Consider the following 25,126-nt stretch of genomic DNA (forward strand, 5'->3'; position numbering starts at 1 on the left):
TTCATAAAAAGAATCGACTCAGAAGAATGATTCATTCGCGAATCGGACATCACATTTCTGATTCAAAACAGACAATAGAAAATGCAAAGCAGGCGGCTCGACAGCTGAATTATTGTCAAGGAAATGCATCGCTAAACAGACCTTCACTACTGAAAAGCCACATTTAAAAAACAGACGTTATCACATAGCTACCGAGAACTGCAGTTAAACTAACAGTTTAAGCATTCGTGGCGACGCTGCTGCCCAGCATTGTTCATAGGCTGATACTTCATTTCAAAAAGATTTCAGAAAAACAACAGCTAAATGTTGTATCAACCTTCTGAACAATAAAGTTGGGAGTCTGACGGTCATATCGGACAGCGCATTAAGCGCTCAACGTGCCCGATGTATTTTTAACCCTCGGTTGCTGCATTACCGGAGTCCCGTCCACCCACGTGCTTCAAAACGCTGAGACGGAGGCAGCAATAACACACACTTTCTGCGGCTCTGCCCGTCCGAGCGCAGCGACAGGGGGCGTCCGACGTGTTACCGAAGCGCAGGCGGTGGGTGCAGTCGGGGCCGCTGTAGGGAGGGAGGGAAGTGAGGAAGGGAGGGCGAGAGAGGAGAAGGAGGGATGGAGATGGATGATAGATGCTTATGTAGCGCGTCCCGTACGTTTGCCGTTATGCTCGGCCGCAGACAAACTTGCATCCTCCCATGACTTTATTTCTTTCCCCTGCTGCTCCACCCATGAAGCAGGACGCAGGGCGAATGCGTGCCAGTGTTCCGGAGCGCGTCGTGATCGCTTATTTATCCGTCTGATAAATGGTTTTGGAGCTCGCCGCGCCCGCCGGTGCAGGCCCTGCGCTCCAGCGCTGCATCCCGCACATCCAGCGGGTTTTCCGGGTCAGAGTGAGCTGCAGCACCGCCGAGTCCAGCTGCAACAGCCCCATCGCCGGCTCCAGTATCATCGTAAACATCCAGGACGGCAAGGAAGAAGACTGCACTAAAGCTAAAGTGAGTATGTGTGTGAGAGAGCGTGTGTGTCGCAGGAGAGCTGCGCGAGCACGACCGACATCGCCATTCAAGCTCCTTATTTCACATTTTCGGGACTGTTTTTACTTTCATGGGCAAATTATGAACTTTGCTTGTTGCTTACACGATTAAGTCAAATATACACCATTGTAAATGTTTCAGGTGATGCGAAATGATCTTTAAATCACGGCCAGAACTGATGCTCACGACTCAGGTTTTACAGAGGTTTATTGAGTTCAGTTTGACAGAAGGCGCGCAAACATATACTCGTTGACTTTTGAAGCCTAAAAAAGAGGTCCTATCATATATATATATATATATATATATATATATTATACTTTTTTACATATATAAATATACTTTTATAAGAATACTTTTTTATATAAATAAAATTATATTACTTTATCTTTAAACCTTATACTCACACAAACCTGTTGCAACTATTAGAACTGAAGCAAAACATCATGTAGGCCTATGAGCTGCTCAAATAGTGTGGGTGCTTCAAAAGTCAACAAGTAGATCTTTGACATTTGTCATTATAGGCTATTTTCAAACATTTGTCCCTCACAAGTATAGCCAAACCTGTACACTTATGCATCCTTAAAATTGTGTATTTTTTGTGTATTGTGTATATTTATAAGCAGGTATTCTTCAATGATAAACTTTTTTTCCTACTCTTTATCCACTGTAAGCATGAGGCATTACACTTGCTGGTCATGAGAAATTAGGTGTCCTTGATTGGGCCAAACAGAGTCAAGGCAGTTGTACAAACACACATGCACACACACCCACGTACGTATGTTTGACATTGTGCATACATGTCAGTGTCACAGCACCGGCCTATTGCAGCTGCATTTGCCTGTGTTTATGTTTTGCATGCACCTAAAGCATTAAAAAGTAAAGAATGCAGCTTCAGGTAAGAAGAGGCCTTCTGTCTTTGTATGAGTGCATGCTTTCACCTCCTGCTGATTATTTTGTCATAACTGCACCATAAGATGCTGCCACCCACTGTCTTTAGACTGAGTGCCTGAGCTCGGAGCTGCACCGTGGGCCTTAAATGAGCTTCATCTAGCCATGAGCTCCAGCATAGAGACTCCACTTGTTGCTATGAGACAAACCAGCATAAACCTGTGTGTGTGCTCGAGTGCATGGTGGCCTTGCTGATTGTACGCCTGTGTTGTGGAGGAGGTGAGGAGAAGAGAAGGGAAAAAGAGAAGGAAAACAAGGCAGAAATGAAAGGGGAAGAGCGAGGGAAGAAAAGGAGAAGGAGGGAGACTTTTAAGAGGAGGATGCATTCTGTTGTTCAGCTTGTTTGTGGTGCGTCTGCTGAATACACTTGTGTTGTTTTGCTGCTGGCTCTATGAGTCGCAGAGTATTGTGTGATTTTTAGGACATGAGATATGACCTGTGTGTTTACAAAAAGATAAAATTTGGTGGTCCACTCATGTGGCTCACTAAAAGCTGCCCCCACATGATGGGCCACTTGTTTGTCCATGATATGGCCATTCTGGCTCACTATGCTGCAGTTTCTCTCTGCAGTCAGTGAAGTGTTTGGCGTGACAGAGAACGGAGGCTTCCTATATTTGTTCACTGGCCCTTTAATGTTTTATTTGAAGTCTTACCTTTGCAAAAGGCTGTTTGTATCCACACCTTTTCACCCAAGGAGGAATATTTCAGCTTTCTCCTCGTTTCTTCCTTGTATTTTCATGTGCAGCATGCACACAGACCTCTCCCACCCACTCAGCAGCAGTTTCCCGATCAGTTCTTAAAGCTGGCCGGGTAATTTAAAGAGAGAAAGCGTAAATTTACGTCAGACACATCCTAATGAACATGAGTGTGAATGAGCAGCTGACCTTTTTTTTCCCCCCTCCCTTTTTATTTAAAACTTGGTGCGAGTCTTTTTTTCTGGTTTACGTCAGTTATTTCAAATAGTTTTCAGATCAGCTCTTCAGTTACTTTGTGTTCATTTGTACGCCGCTTTTGGCCACTTATCTATACTAGAATTAATCAGGTTTTCTTTGGATTGTTTCACTGATCTTGGAACAGTTTCTCAGTCTGCTGTGGTGGACTGCACACACTGACTGCGTGATGCAGCTGATCTGGATAATTTGAAGCATACAAAACATATAATGTTTTAACAATACAGATGTTAAAAAACATTAATATAATAAAGTAAATTTTGTATTATTGTTATTATTATTATTATTAAATTATTTAGATTGAAATATATTAGTAATATATTAAGATTTTATTATTTATACAGTTAAACCAAAATGTATTCAGACACCTTGAACATTTCATTCATTAATATAGTTTATTCACTATATTAAAAAAAAAAAAAAAAAAAAACGGTAATAAAATATGACAAGATCTCAGAGTTAAACTGTGTCAGAAAAAAAATCATCTTAATTATGTCAGGTAACACTAAAGCAAAACATGGTCAGGTCAAAGTGTCTGAATAACTTTTGGTTCCAAATTTTTATCAATTTTACTGGTAGTCCACTGTATGAAGAATTTTTGAGTATAATATGTCACAGTTTATTTTATTTTACTATCCTCACTTACATAAATGAACTATAGTGTCCTGCACCCACTAGTAAAAATATATAAAAAATGTCTGAATAATTTTTGGTTTGACTGTAAATGCCTTTTATTATGTCAATTAATACATTTTATGATTAATAATAACAATAATAATAATAATAATTAATATACTAGTATTATTATCATTATAAGATGTTAAAAAGAATTCATTATAATAATGTTTTGTATTTATTATTAATATTGAATAGTAATAGTAATAACATTAATAATAATAGTAATTATTTATATTTAATTATAGGTAATATATTTTTATTGTATGAATGCCTTTTAACACCTTAATGATGATGAAGATGATGATAATGATAATAATAATTATTATGATAAATATTATATCATATTGACCACAAGCCTGTGGTATCACAGAAAATCTCAGAATATTTATTTTAGTTGTTTCAGAAGATGTATGAAGATGTTATAACAAAGCAAAATAACAAAAACTTCTGCTATGTCTGCTATGTAAAGGTAAATTGTGTTCCTGTACTGTCCTGTCCAGCAATAATACTATAATATGCAACTCTCTGTTCAAGCTATAGAGATTATTAAAACCATAATCGTTCAGGTGTACTGCAGGCTATTTCTCTGATTTTAGAACAGCTTCTCAGTCTGCCGTGGTGGACCACTGTCGCTGACCGCGTGACGCAGCTGATCTCAGAACTGCAGTTGAAGCTGTGATCCTCAGCTGGGGCCCGTGGCTTGCAAGTGCAGACGATGCGGTTCAGTGCCCAGGGGAACATGCTGCTGGAGTCAGCGTCACGACTCAGAACAGCAGCTATGTCACGCTGGGGAGGAAATTCTTCAGTACGGCACATCTGCAGAGAGAGAGAGACGGGGAAGATTGTATACGCTGTCAGTTTAAAGTGATATTATTCGTCTCGAATGCAAACAAACACACTCTCTCTCTTTCTCTGTCGAATGTGCGAGGAGAGCTCCAGTTCTGTGCGTAGGTGTTTTTTAGTGAAGCATGCATGTGTGCTTCTTTATACGTGCATTTTGGCTTTGCACATGGAGTGTATGGTTTCTTTAAGCGGTGTAAATGTAATATGTGCGCTGCTTGTTTGTGTGTGTGTTCCAGGCTTTCCCAGAGAACACTGCGTTGTGTTAGTCGTGACTGCTAAAAAGCAGTTAGCTGATGACAGGGCTGCGTTGCTAGGCAACCGGTGTCATGAGCGCAGAGGAGACTCTCGTAGCTGGATGGTGCTATCGGTTTTCTCTCTACACACATGCACACGCACACACTCTCAGCCTACACATACACATCCCTCTCACCCCACACAAAAACAAACAGAGATGCACACACATGCACACGCAGATTCACATATTCTCACTCACTCTATACACACACACACACACACACACACATTAGATGATGCATTTAAACCTTGATAGAACTAGATGGAATTATCAATATTTTACTTGTTTAATATTTACTAGTTTCAGTTTTAGTTAAAGTAAAAAGTCTTTGGAAATGGCAGAGAATTATGGCAGATGTGCAGGAATCTGCTGAAGGAAAATGAAATGGAATCAGATTCAAATGTGAAGGTTTTCTGAAACCGAACAGAAGTTCATTACTACAGTATCATTTCCTCTCTGGGAAGTTCAACCATAGCCACACCCAAAGTAGCTTCTCTTTTTGTCACATTGAAATTGTTTACAATACTGAAATTTTTTTTTTTTTTCGCCCAGCAGCCTAACACACACACACACACACACACGTACAGTGCATCCGGAAAGTATTCACAACGCTTCACTTTTTCCACATTTTGTTATGTCACAGCCTTATTCCAAAAGGGATTAAATTCATTATTTTCCTCAAAATTCTACAAACAATACCCTATAATGACAACATGAAAGAAGTTTGTTTGAAATCTTTGCAAATTTATTAAAAATAAAAAAATGAAAAACATCACATGTGCATAACTATTCAAAGCCTTTGCTCAATACTTTGTTGAAGCACCTTTGGCACCAATTACACCCTCAAGTCTTTTTGAGTATGATGCTACAAGCTTGGCACACCTATTTTTGGGCAGTTTCTCCCATTCTTCTTTGCAGGACCTCTCAAACTCCATCAGGTTGGATGGGGAGCGTCGGTGCACAGCCATTTTCAGATCTCTCCAGAGATGTTCAATCGGGTTTAAGTCTGGGCTCTGACTGGGCCACTCAAGGACATTGACAGAGTCATCCCATAGCCACTCCTTTGTTATCTTGGCTGTGTGCTTAGGGTCGTTGCCCTGTTAGAAGATGAACCTTTGCCCCAGTCTGAGGTCCAGAGTGCTCTGGAGCAGGAGCAGGATGTCTCTGTAGATTGCTTACATTCATCTTTACCTCAATCCTGTCTAGTCTCCCAGTTGCTGCCGCTGAAAAACATCCCCACATGATGCTGCCACCACCATGCTTCACTGTAGGGATGGTATTGGCCAGGTGATGAGCGGTACCTGGTTTCCTCCAGACATGATGTTTGCTATTCAGGCCAAAGAGTTCAATCTTTGTTTCATCAGAACGGTGAATTTTGTTTCTCATGGTCTGAGAGTCCTCCAGGCGGGCTGTCATGTGCCGTTTACTGAGGAGTGGCTTCCGTCTGGCCACTCTACCATACAGGCCTGATTGGTGGAGTGCTGCAGAGATGGTTGTTCTTCTGGAAGGTTCTCCTCTCTCCACAGAGAAACGCTTGAGCTCTGTCAGAGTGACCATCGGGTTCTTGGTCACCTCCCTGACTAAGGCCCTTCTCCCCCGATCGCTCAGTTTGGCCGGGTGGCCCGCTCTAGGAAGAGTCCTGGTGGATCCCAACTTCTTCCATTTACGGATGATGGAGGCCACTGTGCTCATTGGGAACTTCAATGCTGCAGAAATGTTTCTGTACCCTTCCCCAGATCTGTGCCTCGATGCAATCCTGGGACCTTATATAGACAGTGCCTTTCCAAATCATGTCCAATCAACTGAATTTACCACAGGTGGACTCCAAGCAAGTTGTAGAAACATTTCAAGGATGATCAATGGAAACAGGATGCACTTGAGTTGTCATGGCAAAGGCTGTGAATACTTATGTACATGTGATTTTTTTTTTTTTCGTTTTTTATTTTTTTTAAATTTGCAAATATTTCAAACAAACTTCTTTCACGTTGTCATTATAGGGTATTGTTTTTTAGAATTTTGAGGAAAATAAGAAATTGAATCCCTTTTGGAATAAGGCTGTAACATAACAAAATGTGGACAAAGTGAAGCGTTGTGAATACTTTTTGGATGCACTGTATGTTTGTATATACAGTATCTCACAGAAGTGAGTACACCCCTCACATTTTTGTAAATATTTTATTATATCTTTTCATGTGACAACACTAAAGAAATGACACTTTGCTACAATGTAAAGTAGTGAGTGTACAGCTTGTATAACAGTGTAAATTTGCTGTCCCCTCAAAATAACTCAACACACAGCCATTAATGTCTAAACCACTGGCCACAAAAGTGAGTACACCCCTAAGTGAAAATGTCCAAATTGGGCCCAATTAGCCATATTCTCTCCCTGGTGTCATGTGACTCGTTAGTGTTACAAGGTCTCAGGTGTGAATGGGGAGCAGGTGTGTTAAATTTGGTGTTATCGCTCTTACTCTCTCATACTGGTCACTGGAAGTTCAACATGGCACCTCATGGCAAAGAACTCTCTGAGGATCTGAAAAAAGAATTGTTGCTCTACATAAAGATGGCGTAGGCTATAAGAAGATTGCCAAGACCCTGAAACTGAGCTGCAGCACGGTGGCCAAGACCATACAGCGGTTTAACAGGACAGGTTCCACTCAGAACAGGCCTCGCCATGGTTGAGCAAAGAAGTTGAGTGCACATGCTCTGCGTCATATCCAGAGGTTGTGTTTGAGAAATAGACGTATGAGTGCTGCCAGCATTGCTGCAGAGGTTGAAGGGGTGGGGGGTCAGCCTGTCAGTGCTCAGACCATACACCGCACACTGCATCAAATTGGTCTGCATGGCTGTCGTCCCAGAAGGAAGCCTCCTCTAAAGATGATGCACAAGAAAGCCCGCAAACAGTTTGCTGAAGACAAGCAGACTAAGGACATGGATTACTGGAACCATGTCCTGTGGTCTGATGAGACCAAGATAAACTTATTTGGTTCAGATGGTGTCAAGCGTGTGTGGCGGCAACCAGTTGAGGAGTACAAAAACAAGTGAGTCTTGCCTACAGTCAAGCATAGTGGTGGGAGTGTCATGGTCTGGGGCTGCATGAGTGCTGCCGGCACTGGGGAGCTACTGTTCATTGAGGGAACCATGAATGCCAACATGTAGCAGAGCATGATCCCCTCTCTTTGGAGACTGGGCGCAGAGCAGTATTCCAACATGATAATGACCCCAAACACACCTCCAAGACAACCACTGGACTGGCCAAGTATGTCTCCAGACCTAAACCCTATTGAGCATCTGTGGGGCATCCTCAAACGGAAGGTGGAGGAGTGCAAGGTCTCTAACATCCACCAGCTCCGTGATGTCGTCATGGAGGAGTGGAAGAGGACTCCAGTGGCAACCTGTGAAGCTCTGGTGAACTCCATGACCAAGAGGGTTAAGGCAGTGCTGGAAAATAATGGTGGCCACACAAAATATTGACACTTTGGACCCAATTTGGACATTTTCACTTAGGGCTGTACTCACTTTTGTGGCCAGCGGTTTAGACATTAATGGCTGTGTGTTGAGTTATTTTGAGGGGACAGCAAATTTACACTGTTATACAAGCTGTACACTCACTACTTTACATTGTAGCAAAGTGTCATTTCTTCAGTGTTGTCACATGAAAAAATATTTACAAAAATGTGAGGGGTGTACTCACTTCTGTGAGATACTGTGTGTGTATATATATATATATATATATATATATATATATATTATATTACAGTACTGTGCAAAAGTCTTAGACACGTTAGTATTAGTGATAGACAAACTAAATCCAGAAGAACTGTGGCCATGTCTCCAAGATGCTTGAAGAAACCAACCTGCAAAGCTACAGTAAAGAGTTTTAGGCACTTTTTCAGGTAGCTTTGCAGGTCAGTTTCTTCAAGCGTCTTGGAGACATGGCCACAGTTCTTCTGGATTTAGTTTGTCTCAGTTTCATCTGTTTCTTCATGTAATCACAGACAGAGTCGATGATGGTGAGATCAGATCTCCGTGTGGAGCACTGGCTGTTGTCAGACTCCTTGTGTATTCAAAAATCTCACTGGATTATTACAATTAATGGCAAAATGAATGTTTGGAAATGTGAACTGATATTTCCTACTGCCACACTACAGCAAAAGATATAAATAACTGGCTTAAAACCTTTTTTTGGGGGTGAAAATACTGACGTGCCTAAGACTTTTGCATAGTACTGTATTTGAAGATATTTTCCATGACTCACAGCATATAAATTGGAACAGTTTGTGACACAAGGGCACGTGCGTCATTGCGATTGTCTTCACTGACTATGCTCACCTCTGTAAATTGGCTGACTTAAAGATAAAATAATGAGTTAGCTGTATACAAACAAAAGAAGCACAGAGACAACTTGCATGTGTTAGATTTTACAAGAAAAAAAAAACATTAAAAAGGTTTATGAAAAGCTAATTTGAACCTTTGCAGACCCAATAATCAATTATAGTCATGCCAAACTTTTATACATGAAAACTTGTAATAAAAAGACGATGCATAAAAAAGAGGTTACAAACATATGAAATATTTAACATTTTTGTATACATTACTGTTCAAACTTTTGGGGTTTTGAAGTGGTATTTTTTTTTTTAATACTCACCACAGCTGCATTTAAAAAATAGAGGAAAACAGTCATATAATATATATATATATATATATATATATATATATATATATATATATATATATATATATATATATATATATATATAATACAGGTGCTGGTCATATAATTAGAATATCATCAAAAAGTTGATTTATTTCACCAATTCCATTCAAAAAGTGAAACTTCTATATATTATATTCATTCATTACACACAGACTGATATATTTCAAATGTTTATTTCTTTTAATTTTGATGATTATAACTGACAACTAAGGAAAATCCCAAATTCAGTATCTCAGAAAATTAGAATATTACTTAAGACCAATACAAAGAAAGGATTTTTAGAAATCTTGGCCAACTGAAAAGTATGAACATGAAAAGTATGAGCATGTACAGCACTCAATACTTAGTTGGGGCTCCTTTTGCCTGAATTACTGCAGCAATGCGGCGTGGCATGGAGTCGATCAGTCTGTGGCACTGCTCAGGTGTTATAAGAGCCCAGGTTGCTCTGATAGTGGCTTTCAGCTCTTCTGCATTGTTGGGTCTGCCATATCGCATCTTCCTCTTCACAATACCCCATAGATTTTCTATGGGGTTAAGGTCAGGCGAGTTTGCTGGCCAATTAAGAACAGGGATACCATGGTCCTTAAACCAGGTACTGGTAGCTTTGGCACTGTGTGCAGGTGCCAAGTCCTGTTGGAAAATGAAATCTGCATCTCCATAAAGTTGGTCAGCAGCAGGAAGCATGAAGTGCTCTAAAACTTCCTGGTATACGGCTGCGTTGACCTTGGATCTCAGAAAACACAGTGGACCAACACCAGCAGATGACATGGCACCCCAAACCATCACTGACTGTGGAAACTTTACACTGGACCTCAAGTAACATGGATTGTGTGTCTCTCCTCTGTTCCTCCAGACTCTGGGACCCTGATTTCCAAAGGAAATGCAAAATTTACTTTCATCAGAGAACATAACTTTGGACCACTCAGCAGCAGTCCAGTCCTTTTTGTCTTTAGCCCAGGCGAGACGCTTCTGACACTATCTGTTGTTCAAGAGTGGCTTGACACAAGGAATGCGACAGCTGAAACCCATGTCTTGTATACGTCTGTGCGTAGTGGTTCTTGAAGCACTGACTCCAGCTGCAGTCCACTCTTTGTGAATCTCCCCCACATTTTTGAATGGGTTTTGTTTCACAATCCTCTTCAGGGTGCGGTTATTCCTATTGCTTGTACACTTTTTTCTACCACATCTTTTCCTTCCCTTCGCCTCTCTATTAATGTGCTTGGACACAGAGCTCCGTGAACAGCCAGCCTCTTTTGCAATAACCTTTTGTGTCTTGCCCTCCTTGTGCAAGGTGTCAATGGTCATCTTTTGGACAACTGTCAAGTCAGCAGTCTTCCCCATGATTGTGTAGCCTACAGAACTAGACTGAGAGACCATTTAAAGGCCTTTGCAGGTGTTTTGAGTTAATTAGCTGATTAGAGTGTGGCACCAGGTGTCTTCAATATTGAACCTTTTCACAATATTCTAATTTTTTGAGATACTGAATTTGGGATTTTTCCTTAGTTGTCAGTTATAATCATCAAAATTAAAAGGAATAAACATTTGAAATATATCAGTCTGTGTGTAATGAATGAATATAATATACAAGTTTCACTTTTTGAATGGAATTAGTGAAATAAATCAACTTTTTGATGATATTCTAATTATATGACCAGCACCTGTATATATATTTAAAATAACTTTTATACTTTAATTTATACTTTAATTTTTACAATTAATTATAGTCTGAGCTGAATTTTCAGTCTTCAGTGTTTTCAGTCTTTCGGTCTGCAGTTGTTAATCCTATATGTGTACGAGGGCAGGGGATTTCAACGGGGCTGCAAGAGAGTGACGAGGGTCCATGGAAAAGTCTAGTGAAAAGCTGTAAAAAAAAAAAAACAAAAAAAAAAAACAACAATAACAAGGTGTAAAAATGTATATATTAAAAATGATTACAAATATTTACATATATTAGTTTTTACTCTATTAAATATATTAAATTAGATTAATGTAAATATAAATAATATAAATAAAAAATACATTAAAATTAAATAAATACATTAAGGCTACATTAATAAAGTGAGTCGAAAAAGTATATAATAAATGTACCTTATTTTTTTCAGTGTCTATATAATTCAGAATTCAGAAAGAGCTTTATTGCCAAGTATGTTTGCACACACAAGGAAAGATAGATCCCTTTTAAGTTTTAAGTTGGGGGAGCATGACATCTAAATTATTGAAAACCCCTGAGCTAGTGTAAGCGGACACTGCGCGCAATGCGAATTTCGTTGTATGTGCAGCTCGCACATGCGCTTTGAATATTTTGCACAAATCAGTTTGCATGCGTTCACGCCATGTCGGAATTACCGTAATTACGTGATATCGATTTATAAAAAGTTTTCACGTCCTCGTAGAGCTCTTGTAAATTCGGTATTTTCTGTGAGCTCCGACTTGTACCACGTGACCGCTTTACCACCTACAGATTCATTTTTGGCGTTGATAGTGTTGCCATACAAACGCTTAATTCCGAATCCGATGGCGTGAACATCTACGAGCAGAACATCACTTGTTGTCATCTCGTAATTACGGTAATTACGACATGGCGTGAACGCAGCATTTGTCCACAAGGTGGCAATACTGGCCCCGGCCGTTGTTTCAAAGTCGGGATTGAAACGGAGGAGACAGAACAAGAACAACAAACGACTGAAGACGGCAGCAACAATAGACTCCCGCGTTGACGAGTGCGAGTGTAAGATATACCACACAATTCTAGCTTAAACGAGCACAAAGACATTTTTTTTTATCGATCATAACCTTTGGAATTAAATCTCGCAGACACTAGATAAGGATGCCTCTCTATTGCACGTGTCGAGCACTGTGTTTGCGCAGTGTACTTTGAAAAGCTATGCGTCTCATTGTAAAGAAACCGGCGTATACTTTGTGCTCATGAGCCTTAAGAAATCTCTAATATACTGATTTGGTGCTTAGAATCGGGTTTTTTTTTTTTTTTTGGATGAACAGTAAGTTTGAACAACAGCGGTTTTTATTTATTTATTTATTCTAAATAGAAACCCTTTATATAACAAATAAGTACTTAATGCACCTTGCTGAATACAAATAGCAGTTGTAGTATGATACTATTATTAAAAGTTTGCTATGTAGGAAGGTAAATTGTTTCTGTAATGTCCTGTCCATCTAATATAATGCTGTATTTTCAAGCGCTAGTGATTGTTAAAACTATGAAAATAGTGTTTGGTGAGCTGAGTGGTCACAAGTGCAGCACTATAGAAATTTTTGCAGTTTTTATTAGAAAATCAGGAGCATATTGATTTGTCGCTACCAATCAGATACCAAATTAATTGTCCAGTCTTTCCTTTTCAGGCAATTACATGTGAGAAGAGCAAGGTGTTCCAGCATCCTTTGAGTCACAATCAATGTATAGTGTGATTTTTGTTTTATTTTTTTATTTTTTTTGTCTGTCAGTGAAAGATAAGAGAGCTAATAGGTGAATAAGTAATCAAAATTAAGATAATGACTGATTGGTATGCCATCTTTGTGCCTTTTTTTTAATTATAATTTATATAAAAAGAAAAGTGTTCTTAACTTGGTTTGAATGTGTAGCTACATTTTTAAAAATTGGCATGAAGTTGCCCCACATAAAAAAGTATTTGAATGTAAATTCTATTAATAATGAATAAAAATGGCTTAATACCAAGGCAAATGATCGATCCATAATATTTTCTCTTTGTCTCAGGAGTACATTGTGTCACTGATCAGTCCTGTGCATAAGCACCGTGAGCGCTTGACTCTTTGGCTGCAGCGGCGACTGCATGCCCTACGTGCAGCTATTGAGTACGAGAGCTGCGCCGTGGTGCAGGTGAGGGACCATGCACTGGAGCTTCAGGGAGGTCATGCACAGGTAACAGCTGCTTGCGCTATGCTGCAGCGGCTGAAGATGGAGCACCGCGGCTGCCGCGACCCCCAGCCCTCGCCAGCTGCTGCTGGCCACGACTCTCCAGAAGAAGAGGAGGAGGAGGATGAAGAAGCTGGGGAAGAGGGGACCAGTTCGGAGAGCGAAGGAGAGACGCGGTCGCGGAGCGGGAGTTCTGGAGGAGGTGTTGACACAGCGGGCTCAGGAGAAGGAGCGACGGGAAGGAGGCGGGACCCGCTCGTAGCAACCAAACCTCACAGACAGCTGTGCCGCTCCTCTTGTTTGGACCGTCCCAGCTTCAGCCAGAGCAGCACCTTACAAGAGTTACGTGCAGATGAGACCCGCACCGACCCGTCCCAGAGAGCCCTTGCTCCACCCGCCTCCACGGCCCAAATGCCCTTACGTCAAACCAGCGATCGAGATTACCAAACCAAAATGGACTTTGCTCTAAAACTGGGCTACTCTGGAGAGCAGGTGGAGTCTGTGCTGAGTAAACTGGGGTCCAGCGCGCTAATCAACGATGTATTGGCTGAGCTAGTGCGGCTAGGGAATAAAGGAGATCTGGAGAGCCAGGCAGCAGTGGGAACTGCCAGTTTAGCACCACGGGCGGTGGGAGCCAAAGAAGCCGTAAGCCCCGAGGCATCACTGGAAGAAGACCCATCAGACACGTATGACAACCTCAGGCCAATTGTGATTGATGGATCCAATGTTGCCATGAGGTAAATGCTGATGAGGACCAAACTCATTATTCTGCATGTTAAAAAAAACAGGACCTACATGCTTTTTCGTTCATTTTGAAAGTAAATGGGTCAATTTTAGGGATATACCGATATTAAAACTCTGAATGATACCAAATTATTTGTGGCCGATAACCAATAGATGTTATCTAATGGCTGGTATTAAAAACAATAAGATGGGTGATGTCATTAAAGTTAATCTAAATGTAAAAATAGAAGAAAAGAACATGCACAATTAAATATCCAAAATTGACAGATACTAGTGAATTACTAAATCTCTTAATATTGAATAACCAATTTTTATCATACATCTGTAGTCAATTTTGATTTCATGTTGACTTTAAAAAGGTAGTCTACCCAAAAATGAAAATTGTCATTTACTTAAACTCATGTCTTTCCAAACTTGTATGCATTTCTGTCTTCTGTGGAATGTATAAAAAAAACAAAAAAAGTATGTTGGTGACCAAACAGTTTTGGTTATAATATATGTATATTATATGGACAAATACATTTTATCCATATAAATAAAATATAGATCCATACAAATAAAATTTGTCCATATATATGGACAAAAAAATAGAATGGAAGTCAGTTGGAACCAAAACTGTTTGGATACTAACATTGTTCAAAATATCTTTTTGTATTCCATAGAAGAAAAATTCATACAGGTTTGGAATGAGATGAGGTTGAATAAATGATGACAGAATTTTCGTTTTTGGTTGAACTATCCCTTTAAGACTCTGGACTGATATGTTGATGAGATTAGTCACAACCTGGGTAACTGTGAACTAGAGTCACCAAATTCTCACTATTGTTGTTTACTTCTGAAATGTATGATGTTGCAGGAAGTCTTTTGGAGAAATTATCTTGATGTTCCTGTTTTGAAATACTTTTAGTATTGAGAAATGTTCAATCAATGAGTGAAATGAGTGTATGTCTGCATGCGTGTAATTTGATGTTGGTAATATTATTTTGTAGCCATGGAAACAAAGAGGTGTTCTCATGCCTGGGCATTCAGCTGGCTGTTGATTGGTTCCTGGAGAAGGGCCATAAAGATATCACAGTTTTCGTCCCAGCATGGAGGAAGGAACAGTCAAGACCTGATGCACCAATCAAAGGTACCACAAAGCGAAAGGAACCTGCAGAAAATAATGTTCCTATGATGAGTTAACATTTCCCAGAAGTGCGAGTATGTGTAGATATACAGGGAGTCTAAATAAGAGATCGCCAGTTTAAATGCTCCAATTTCTTTTTTTTCTTATTTAACATACTCAGTATAGTTTTTAAAATAAGTTTAACAATTTGAGTGAAAAGTTTAATTGAAAGTAAATTTTAGAATGTATTAGTATTGCTCGTCCTCCTTTCCCTGCTGCTGTCTCCAGAAGTTTGTAAAACCTGATAATCGTTCTCAAGCGTAATTTGAGAAGGATCCACATAGCATCTTGTGCTTTAATTGAGACATTAAGCACAAGATTTTTTTTTTGTGTGCAAATTTCACATGATCAATATCACAGATTTGCATTTTTGTTTAGTGACTTAGAAATATTCTTAATTTTGTCATAATATTTTTTTTGTTTAAAATGTTTTAAAATCCTAAAACATCCTGTTTATTTTCAGGTTTAAATTAGATTATACTTTTGACCCTTTCTGTATGTTGTTTGATACAGTGAACCTTTTCAGAGTGTGTTACCATCAAGAGATGTTTTTATTTGCTTGTATGAACATCTCTGAGGAGCTGCCATGTGTCCAGTGAGATCGTCCATCTGTGCTGTGATGTTTATACAAGTTTGCGTATGTCTGTGCATGAGGTCACAGGAAGTGATGATGTGTGATGTCACCCTCATCCTCAGATCAGGAGATCCTGCGAAAATTAGAGAAGGAAAAGATCCTCGTCTTCACACCTTCTCGCAGAGTCCAAGGCCGGCGAGTGGTTTGCTACGATGACCGTTTTATCGTCAAGCTGGCCTGCGACTCCGATGGGATCATTGTGTCCAACGATAACTACAGAGACCTGCAGAATGAGAAACCGGAGTGGAAGAAATTTATTGAGGAACGACTTCTTATGTACAGCTTCGTCAATGACAAGTATGCTCGCACACAGTTACCGTGGTGACGGGGTTTTCTCTCTCTCATTTGCGTCTTCTGCTTTCCACCCTCGCACCCGTATGGCGTTCCTCTTTCTTTCTCTCTCTCTCTCTCTCTCTCTCTCTGTTTTTCTTCTTTCAGTTTTTATTGCTCTGTTACTTGTTTCAACTCTCAAGTCACTTGTTCTATTTTGTAAATAAGCTTTAATTAATTTCCTCATTTATTTGCTTAAGTTTGATTTTCAGTGATTAGGAATAAGGTCCCATGATAAGGCCTGTTGAGATTACATAATTGCCTATTCCCAATTATTTGTGAAAGCCACACATTGCTAGCCCAAAAAAGTCATAAGTTTATGTAGAAATGCCATGAATGTGCATTTTTATGTCTGTCTTTCTGACGCAGTAGTGTAGTGTAAACCATCTGCAGTGGTTCACGCCACACTCACGCAAAACTATTAACAGTGCTTTAACATGCATTGTGAACGCAGAGTTGTATGTTAAAGTTTCACTTTATTTTAATATTTGCATAATGGCGTCAAGTAGGGCTGGACGATTAATCGAAAAAGTAATCAAAACCAAAATTCAGAACCTCTAACCGACGTAATTTTCCCATGTTTTTAATCCTGTTAATACTTTCCTCTTAAAAACATACTACCGCGTGTCTAGTCACATGACTGTGCCCCGTCCAGTCAGCAGCATGGAAGCAACAGGGAGGCAAACTCAAATGCAGAGTCAACACACACACAGCGCGCGAGTGGCGAGCCCTGAAGTGAGATCACTTTCACTTGCATCTTTAAAGTCACTCGTGGCACACGAGCACTCATACTGGCAGTAGCTGCGTATCACGTGAAGATCGCACGCACAGAGAGGAGCGCAGAAACTCGTTGTGAACGCTGTCCTGTGATTTATCACTAAGTAGCTTAGAAACTTAAAAGTTATAGCATCATTTGTTCTACTTTTGAAGTAACTACTTGCACACAGCTTCACAATTAATAGAGAGACAGTATGATTAATTCACACATGCAATCGCTCTCTCATTAAAGCATTCAAATAAATCGTACTGTGCTAATTTCTGTATCTGATTTACAACGAGCAGAAATCTGTAAGAAATGTTACAAACCATAGATAAAATAACTGCTGAAAGTAAGCTGTTATGTCAGAGCACTCTTTCATTAGAAAAAAATATCCCATCTTTAATAGTCAAGCATATTTACAGTACAAACCTTGTCAGTGAACTAGGAGGGCAAAAAAAAAAAAAACCCAAGAAACATAATAATCGTTTATTAATCGTAGTTAAGGTAAAATGCTAAATCATTCGAGATTTTGATTTTAGGTCATATTGCCCAGCTCTAGCGTCAAATAATAAAGAGTTTAGGACAGAATAATAATTTTTTTGTATAATATTTATAAAGTCTCCTATTTATAAAATTAGTAATATTGTTTCATAAAATAATTTTTAGATTTAAACCATTATTCATATCATAGTTGTGCTTATTTTTGTTTGTTGGCTTGTTTTGTAGGTTTATGCCTCCTGATGATCCTTTAGGCAGACATGGACCCAGTCTGGAAAATTTTCTCCGCAAACGACCAGTGGTGCCAGAGCACAAGAAGCAGCCGTGTCCTTATGGTCAGTACAGCAAAAGTATGGAGAAATTAATTTGTCTTTATTTCAAAACATCACAGCATATTAAAAATATATATTAGATCATTTGTTTCATGCAGGTAATTGTCATGCTATTCAATTTCCAGATGGAATTAAAAAAAAAATCATTATTTGTTTATCTGTAATAAATAAAATTTAAAAAATTCTACTATTTTAAAAAACACAGAAGTAACAAGTTTGGCTCAACCGCCACTATTGATTTTATCACAGGTAAGAAGTGCACATACGGCCATAAGTGCAAGTACTACCACCCAGAAAGAGCCAACCAACCACAACGGGCTGTCGCAGACGAGCTCAGAGCCTTTGCCAAACTCTCCGCTGTAAAAACAATGAGCGAGGGGGCACTTGCAAAATGTGGGACCTCTGGTTCTGCTGCAAAGGGAGACGGTAGCTCAGAGGCAAAGAGAGTGGCACCCAAGCGCCAGTCTGACCCCAGTATCCGGTCGGTTGCCTGTGAGCAGGAAGAGAGACTCTGTCCATCGCGGAAGGCCGAGGCCAGTTCAGTACCATCTTTAGTGTCAGCGCTTAGCGTTCCAACTATGCCACTGACAAAAAGTCACGCAGCTGGCGCTCTGAATACACGCTCCGCGAGCAGCCCTGTTCCAGGGTCTCTGCACTTTACCCACAGCTCACTCGAGCATGCGGGCAGCGTCCAATATCCCCCCATCCTAGTCACCAATAGCCAGGGCGCATCTGTGGCTTACGGAGAGCCGTTTCCCAAGTATGACTCTGTGGTAAGCGACCACGGCTACTATTCCATGCTCAGTGACTTTTCCACCATGAGCCTCCAAGACAGTTTCTGCAGTCTTGAGCAGCCAGAACCTGTAGGGGTGGGTGGAGGATATCCTGGCAGAGCTCCTAGTATGTGCCCAGAACCCGGCCGAAGCCATTCGTCGGACTCCTTCTCGTCCTACAGTGGAGAGATGTACCTCAACTCATTGGAGGGCAGCCTGGACGACAGCATGAAAGGGCCATCTGCGCAGGCTCAGACGCAACCTTTGGCACAAACACGCCTTCAAGCCTTTGCTCACGGTTTCCACCATGAGGCCTTGACACGTGTGCAGAGCTACGGAACGGATGAACCCAAACCAGGACCTCGGAAGCAATCCTCCGCCCACCTTGCACCTCACTCCCAACACCCAGTTGTTGGCGCTCGATCCAGCTGCCCGGGAGACTACCCTCCTCTCTCCCAGAATGTGTTGCCTTCCGCCAGTCCCTCACAGCAGGGTCGATCCTTAGGCATGACTCGCATGGACAGCATCTCTGACTCACGGCTCTACGAGAGCAACCCACTGCGCCAACGCCGACCCCCTCTTTGTCGAGAGCAGCATGCCAGCTGGGACCCTTTGCCATGCGGTAACGAACCTTACAGTTACGGAGGCTATGGTTTAGCGGGAGGACTCATGCCTTGTTGCGAGAGGGTGATGGTCCGCAGCATGCCCGAGAAGATGGAGCAGATCTGGAGGTCCCCGTGGGATAGCGTGCCGCCTCCACCGCCCGCTGCTCGTGGGCCAGTGGGGGAATCCCAGGAGCGGCACCCTATTCCAGAACACCAGTATCAAACCTACCGAAACCTCTGTAACATCTTCCCGGCATATGTGGTCCATTCAGTCATGGAGAAGAACCCTCACATGACCGATCCCCAGCAGCTGGCTGCCGTCATCGTCACTAAACTGCGCTCTTGCCACTAAGCACATCACAAAAGGCTGCTAACAACTACAACAACACATGATATGTTGATATCCTAGCGGATGAGAAGTTGGACAACTCAAACGTTTTGTGTTTTTGTTTAGCTCTGAAGAAACAGCCTTCCCCCATACGTAATTATGATTGGATTGAATCCATTAGGAGGTTGGCTAGCATGATAGCATTGATGCTGCATCGGTTTATGTCATCCATTAAGCCATATGGGAGCCTGGATCTTGTACCTGATAAGTTTAAGTAAGTCCTGCTGACCATTCAGCTATTGAGATGGGCCAAAATGTTCTAGAGGTTTAGGGTGGCCTGAAATTTTTTTCATAAAGCAGACTCAAATAAGTATCCACACTGAGAGAGCAACTCTGCCTGCCAGTTCGATGGCAGATCTTGAGAATGTGTTATTTTGTGGGTGATGATAACATTTATCCTTTGAAAAGGAGTTACATGAGAGAAATCTCTTTGGTAAAACTGATCAGAAATGATCCTGCACAATATGAATAGTATTGTGTATGTATATGTGTATTCACTTGCATTCGCGTGTAAATATGATGTGACGCTGTTGTTTTTTTTTTTTGTTTTTTTTTTTGTTTTTTTTGTGTGCGCGTGATGACTTGATGTGTGATTTCAGAAAGAGGAATGAACGCTTGCGTACCTCAAAGCATGAACTATGACCTTTGAACTTTTATGGCCTTACATCGGAGTGACCTCACCACATGTTAATGTGAATAGTGCTTAATAGTTGTGGAGGTCACATTTGTTTTAAAAAAGCGAGCACTGGGACAGAGAGGTTTAGATTCTGCCATGCTGCAGTTCAGACGTTTTAATTGGCTGGGCTGTAACTGCAAACCTGCCCTGCAACGTCTGATCGTGCTCATGCACAGATGTGTATTTACTAAGCCATTTTAAAAGACTGAGCCAAAAACATAATCAGTGTATGTTTTTTTTGATTGGAAATTACTAGGTAAATCTAGCTGAAGAGAAGTTATCCATATGTATTTCCTTAATGTTGTTGTTGTACTGTAGATTTAAAGAGAGATGTTTGAGCATTTGGTAAGCATGGGCTTCAGTAAATCTCTCCCAGACAGCATGTTAGCATTATGCTTGACAGAGTGCCGCTCACGTTTGACTTGGTAGTCAATAACTATGTTAAAGTATTCACAAACTGGGGAGGAGAATGCGTCTGTTCGGCAAAATGCTCTTGTGCAGCATCTATTTCCTGATTGATGCCGAGAGACCACCCCTTTTCATCTGCTCCGCCCTGTAAATGACCATATTTTCAGGAGAGCGTGAATGTTATCAGTCCAGAGATGCTCTGGGTGTTTTCAAAAGACTTAAATTGCTCCTTCGTTTTTTTTTTCACGAGCACAGGTGTTGCCCCGTGGGGCCCCGTTACTGCTCGTGGGAAGGTGTGACACACTGCCTACCTGTCTCTTCCTGTGCGACACACACAAGGAACACCAGGCTGTTGTTGGGTTGTTTCTGACATTTGGCTGACAGTTTGCTTGCTGCCTCTCGACCGCCCCTGACCCTGCTTTCGACTTGGACTCAAAACCTTTCCTCTCAGCGCTTTAATACGAACACAGACGGTTCACCTTCTTCTTAGTTTAGATTTTCTTTCTTTCAGAAGGCCATTATTTAATTTTTAAATAAGAGGTTTTTCTAAATTAATATTTTTTAAATGATTATTTTTTTGTTTACATGTATTTTATTTATTTACATGTTTTTGGCCAGAAACATATTTATGTAAGTACAGAAATGTAGACACTAATGCTTGGTCAGTGCATTGAAAGCATGCATGACATCATGATAGTTTTTTGGCTAATAGCAACACAAGAATGTTCTCATTTCTAAGTCCTGAGCTGTGACGTCAAAGGCAGTACACAATAAAATATTCCATGACCTGCTTTTAAGAGCCTCCAGAAAATCTGGCATTGGCAAAACAACTATTTTAAAATGATTTCTTATTTTATGCTCCCATATTGTGAGTTTACTTTTGCCCTCTTTAGTACTCCTTGTGGCAGAGTTGCAGTTGTTGTGTTATGAATTGACACATTTTGGAATGCAATGACTTGAAATCCAGCTAGAAGTGTTACAGAGTGGTCATATCAATAATCTATTAGCTTATTGTTTTTTATTTTATTTGTGCGTGAAATGCAGTCATTTCAATAGTAATCCACTGGATTGGGAATTTCCAGTGAGGATGAAAGATTTGCCCACACCGATCTCGCAGTGGGTTCAAGTTGGTCAATTGGCCCTTTTTGCCCACAACATTTTGCCAATGTGACTACGCCTTTAGCATCATTGATGTATTTACATAGAGTATGTTTCAGGCCTAAATGTTTTTTTCTTAAGATGTTTTTACAGTTGGGTCTCTCTTCTTCCCCTTCTCCTCTGAACCTAGGAGCAAGAAAATCCCGAAGAGTGTTTCTAGAGCAAACTAGAAACTTTTTTTTTTTTTTTTTTTTTTTGTAAATGAAGACATTGCTGTCCGCTGCTTATGCTCCAAGGTTCAGACCCCCATGCAGTTGAGCAGCAAGCTACCACACATCAAATGTCCAGAAACGACCTTTTGCTTGTTGATACAAATTGTATCTATTTCTTGATTGTAAAAAAATATATATTTCTGAGCTGTACAGTATCACTTATGAGTATATATATATATCTATATATATTTAAAAAAAAAAAAAAAAAAAAGAAGAAGCTTAGTTTTGTTTAAAAAAAGGATAAAGAAATATAATGCCATAATGTCAGTGATACCGTGTGTCACTCGAGTAGCCCATAGAGATGGCTTATTTCCTGCCGGGCAGACCACTACAGACAGGGAACTCTCTCTCTCTCTTTCTTTCTGTCTCTCTTTCATTTTTTTTCCTCCTTCCTCTCATACCTCCTTCACTTTTCCATGCCTCGAAATTTGCTGTTTGATAATTATTTTGGAAAGTGATAGTTTACCTCAGTGGAGCTGAACTTCATTTCTGTTTGACTGAAGGATTTTTAAGGCGTGGCTTTATATATATCATCATTTAGTCTCTTTCTCTCTCTCTCTCTTGCTCTGTTAAAGGTATAGATTCAGGAGAGAGACATTCTGACACAATCAGTGTGCTCCTAATATATTTTTCCTCTTTGTAAATATTGAAAATTAATGTCAAACCTCTTGTATTTGCACAGTATTAGTGCATTTCATATACATGGACACTCTACCAGCTTATTCGAGCAGGATCTGTCTCTCATACACACTTAGACTCGATAGGTTGCCTTGACAACCACAGTCAGCTGATCACATGCTATCATTAGTACTGAAATAACTAATGTAAAATGTTGACTATTGTGTGCGCACTAGTGTGAATTTATGGTAAATTCACCACTGTTTCACCTGTAACATAGTTTACCTTCTATAGTAAAGACACGGAGGTGCCATTCCAGGTTAAAGATGAAACTTTAATTGGATGGAATTTGCACAGTATTATTTTATTTTATTTTTTTAATTTAGCAAATAGGTGAGTTTGAGTAACTGAAGTTGATGCCACATGCACACACATTTTCTTACGAGTGAAATGTGAGCTTTGTCTGAGTCTCGTACTGAAAGATGTCCACACAAACACATGAACATGCGCACCTCGTAATCTGCCTTACAGTTAAACTACTTTGGTTTGTGAGAGTCGAGCACAGTCTGACTGTACAACACCGAGCATTGTGCTTCTTGCTTGTCTTTTTTATTCTTGTAAGCGGAAGCGCTAATGGGAAAATTAGGTTTTTTGCCTTCAGCTCTTAATCTCAATTGGTGTCTGAATGGACAACCTGATTTAACTGGACAAACTGCCAGTTTTTCTGTTTAAGTTTGATTAGAATAACTAAGAAGAATCTACAGGACAAACGGACATGCCCAAAGGAGAAAAACGTCAAAAACAAGCAAACGGGCATTTCCAACTATCAGAAGAGGTGGTTTGCAGAGCTGATGAATTCTGTACATTTACATGTATGTTTTCAATATTGAATACACCAGCTATAACTCGCTCACACAAACACCCTCTCACCAACAGATCGATTCTCAGGAACTAACAGATGTATTATTATTTCTGCTCCTTTATGAAAGACATTATCTTTGATGTTTGCTCTTATAAAATTGCGGCAATTTGTGAAGTAGTGTGGATGATCTTGAAAACGTGTTTTTAAATTCGAGTTTTGCTGTTTATTTAACATTCCCCTCCCCTTGTATTGTAGGTTTTTTTGCGCCTTTGCAGGTTGACCGAGTGGTCTTAACACTTTTAAGTCTTGTGCTGTGATGATGACAACATACAATAGTATGTTTACTCTCTACTGAATGAAACGTTGCTTTTAAACTTGTTTTCAATATGACAAAACAAGAACCAAAAAAGAGAATGAAAAAAAAAGAAAGAAAGAAAGTGAAATAGGGTGAAAAACTTTATAATGCTTTGGGTCTGTGGACTCAAACAAAATGTAAGTCTCAATGACAAAAGGTGTTTGTTCCTCTCAATAAAGCCAGACTCTATTTGGTTAACTGTTATCTTGCCTGTGTTCCTACTGGTTGTGTGTTTGACTGTAGATAGTAAATGAATGAAGCAATACTGAGAAAGAAAGATGGTAATATTGCAAAACACCAGAGTAAGACACTATTACCGAGTTAGAACAGAAGCACCAAAAACAAAACAAAACAACAAAAAAACGCTAGATTTAGATTTTCATTGCTTTAGATACAAAATATCAAACCAAGTGGCAAGCAAATTATGCTATTTTTTCCTTAGAAAAACCTTTTCTGAGCCACCTTTTCAGCTATTTTTTTAATCCGTTTGTCTAATGGTTTTCTGAAGTTGGTTTCTCTCAAGTTCACACAGGTGTCCTGGCAAAATAACCACTGTTTAGTTCATTATATTGACAATAAACATGTTCCACAAAGTTTGAAAACCAGAAAGTGTCCCGGTCTTTATTTTCAGTTTATAAGTGTCCCGGTCTGTATTCTCCAACAAACAACATTGATTCTTTTATTATGTGTTCTTGGTATATATATCTTTAAAATAAATGCCACTTGTTTTGAAATTTTATATAATGTAAATACAGACTGTTCAAAAGTTTAAATCAGTAAGATGTTTTTGAAAGAAGCCTCTTATGCTCATCAAGGCTGCCTTTATTTAATAAAAAGTAATATTGTGAAATATTACAATTTAAAATAACTTGTATTTTAATACATTTAAAAATTTATTTTATTCCTGTGATGGTAAGGCATTACTCCAGTCTTCAGTGTCACATGATCCTTTAGAAATCATTCTAATATGCTGATTTGGTGCTCAAGAAACATTTCTTATTATCAATGTTGAAAACAGTTGTGCTACATAATATTTTTGTGGAAACTGCCCACAAACTTTCTTTACTGTCATTTTTTGATCAATTTAATGCATCCTTGCTGAATAAAAAGTATTTAAAAAAAAAAAAAAAAAGTTATGACCGCAAACTTTTAAAGTGTGCATTTTTAAGTGGCTCAAGTGTCCAAATACGTTTTGGGCCCACTGTATATACTGTAACTAAGTAACTATAAAAATAATATGTGAGTTAAGA

The 25,126-nt window shown here is 39.7% G+C and overlaps 1 protein-coding gene across 5 annotated transcripts; it reads left to right on the top strand.

The window, feature by feature from the left end:
• The first annotated feature begins 416 nt into the window (after window positions 1-416).
• On the top strand, window positions 417-24,485 carry zc3h12b (zinc finger CCCH-type containing 12B). Of its 5 annotated transcripts, none has more exons than XM_051895679.1 (7): window positions 778-996; window positions 12,827-12,881; window positions 13,200-14,095; window positions 15,092-15,231; window positions 15,964-16,198; window positions 17,718-17,839; window positions 18,071-24,485. In XM_051895679.1, exons 3-7 carry the CDS (start codon window positions 13,383-13,385, stop codon window positions 19,549-19,551), a joined length of 2,691 nt encoding a protein of 896 aa, XP_051751639.1. In that variant the 5' UTR covers window positions 778-996; window positions 12,827-12,881; window positions 13,200-13,382; the 3' UTR covers window positions 19,552-24,485. The 5 variants fall into 5 exon arrangements, with proteins under 5 accessions (XP_051751635.1, XP_051751636.1, XP_051751639.1 ...); XM_051895677.1 differs by lacking the exon at window positions 778-996 and adding an exon at window positions 11,078-12,194; XM_051895675.1 differs by lacking the exon at window positions 12,827-12,881 and having other exon boundaries at window positions 417-996.
• The last annotated feature ends 641 nt before the right edge of the window (window positions 24,486-25,126 follow it).

The sequence above is a fragment of the Ctenopharyngodon idella genome, chromosome 5, assembly GCF_019924925.1.
Source record: "Ctenopharyngodon idella isolate HZGC_01 chromosome 5, HZGC01, whole genome shotgun sequence".
Lineage (NCBI taxonomy): Eukaryota > Metazoa > Chordata > Actinopteri > Cypriniformes > Xenocyprididae > Ctenopharyngodon > Ctenopharyngodon idella.

Coding starts and splice junctions, on each gene's coding strand:
- zc3h12b (XM_051895675.1), top strand. CDS start 805: ATGGTTTTGGAGCTCGCCGCGCCCGCCGGTGCAGGCCCTGCGCTCCAG. Junction 16,199..17,717: donor TACAGCTTCGTCAATGACAA/GTATGCTCGCAC, acceptor CTTGTTTTGTAG/GTTTATGCCTCCTGATGATC. Junction 17,840..18,070: donor TTATGGTCAGTACAGCAAAA/GTATGGAGAAAT, acceptor ATTTTATCACAG/GTAAGAAGTGCACATACGGC.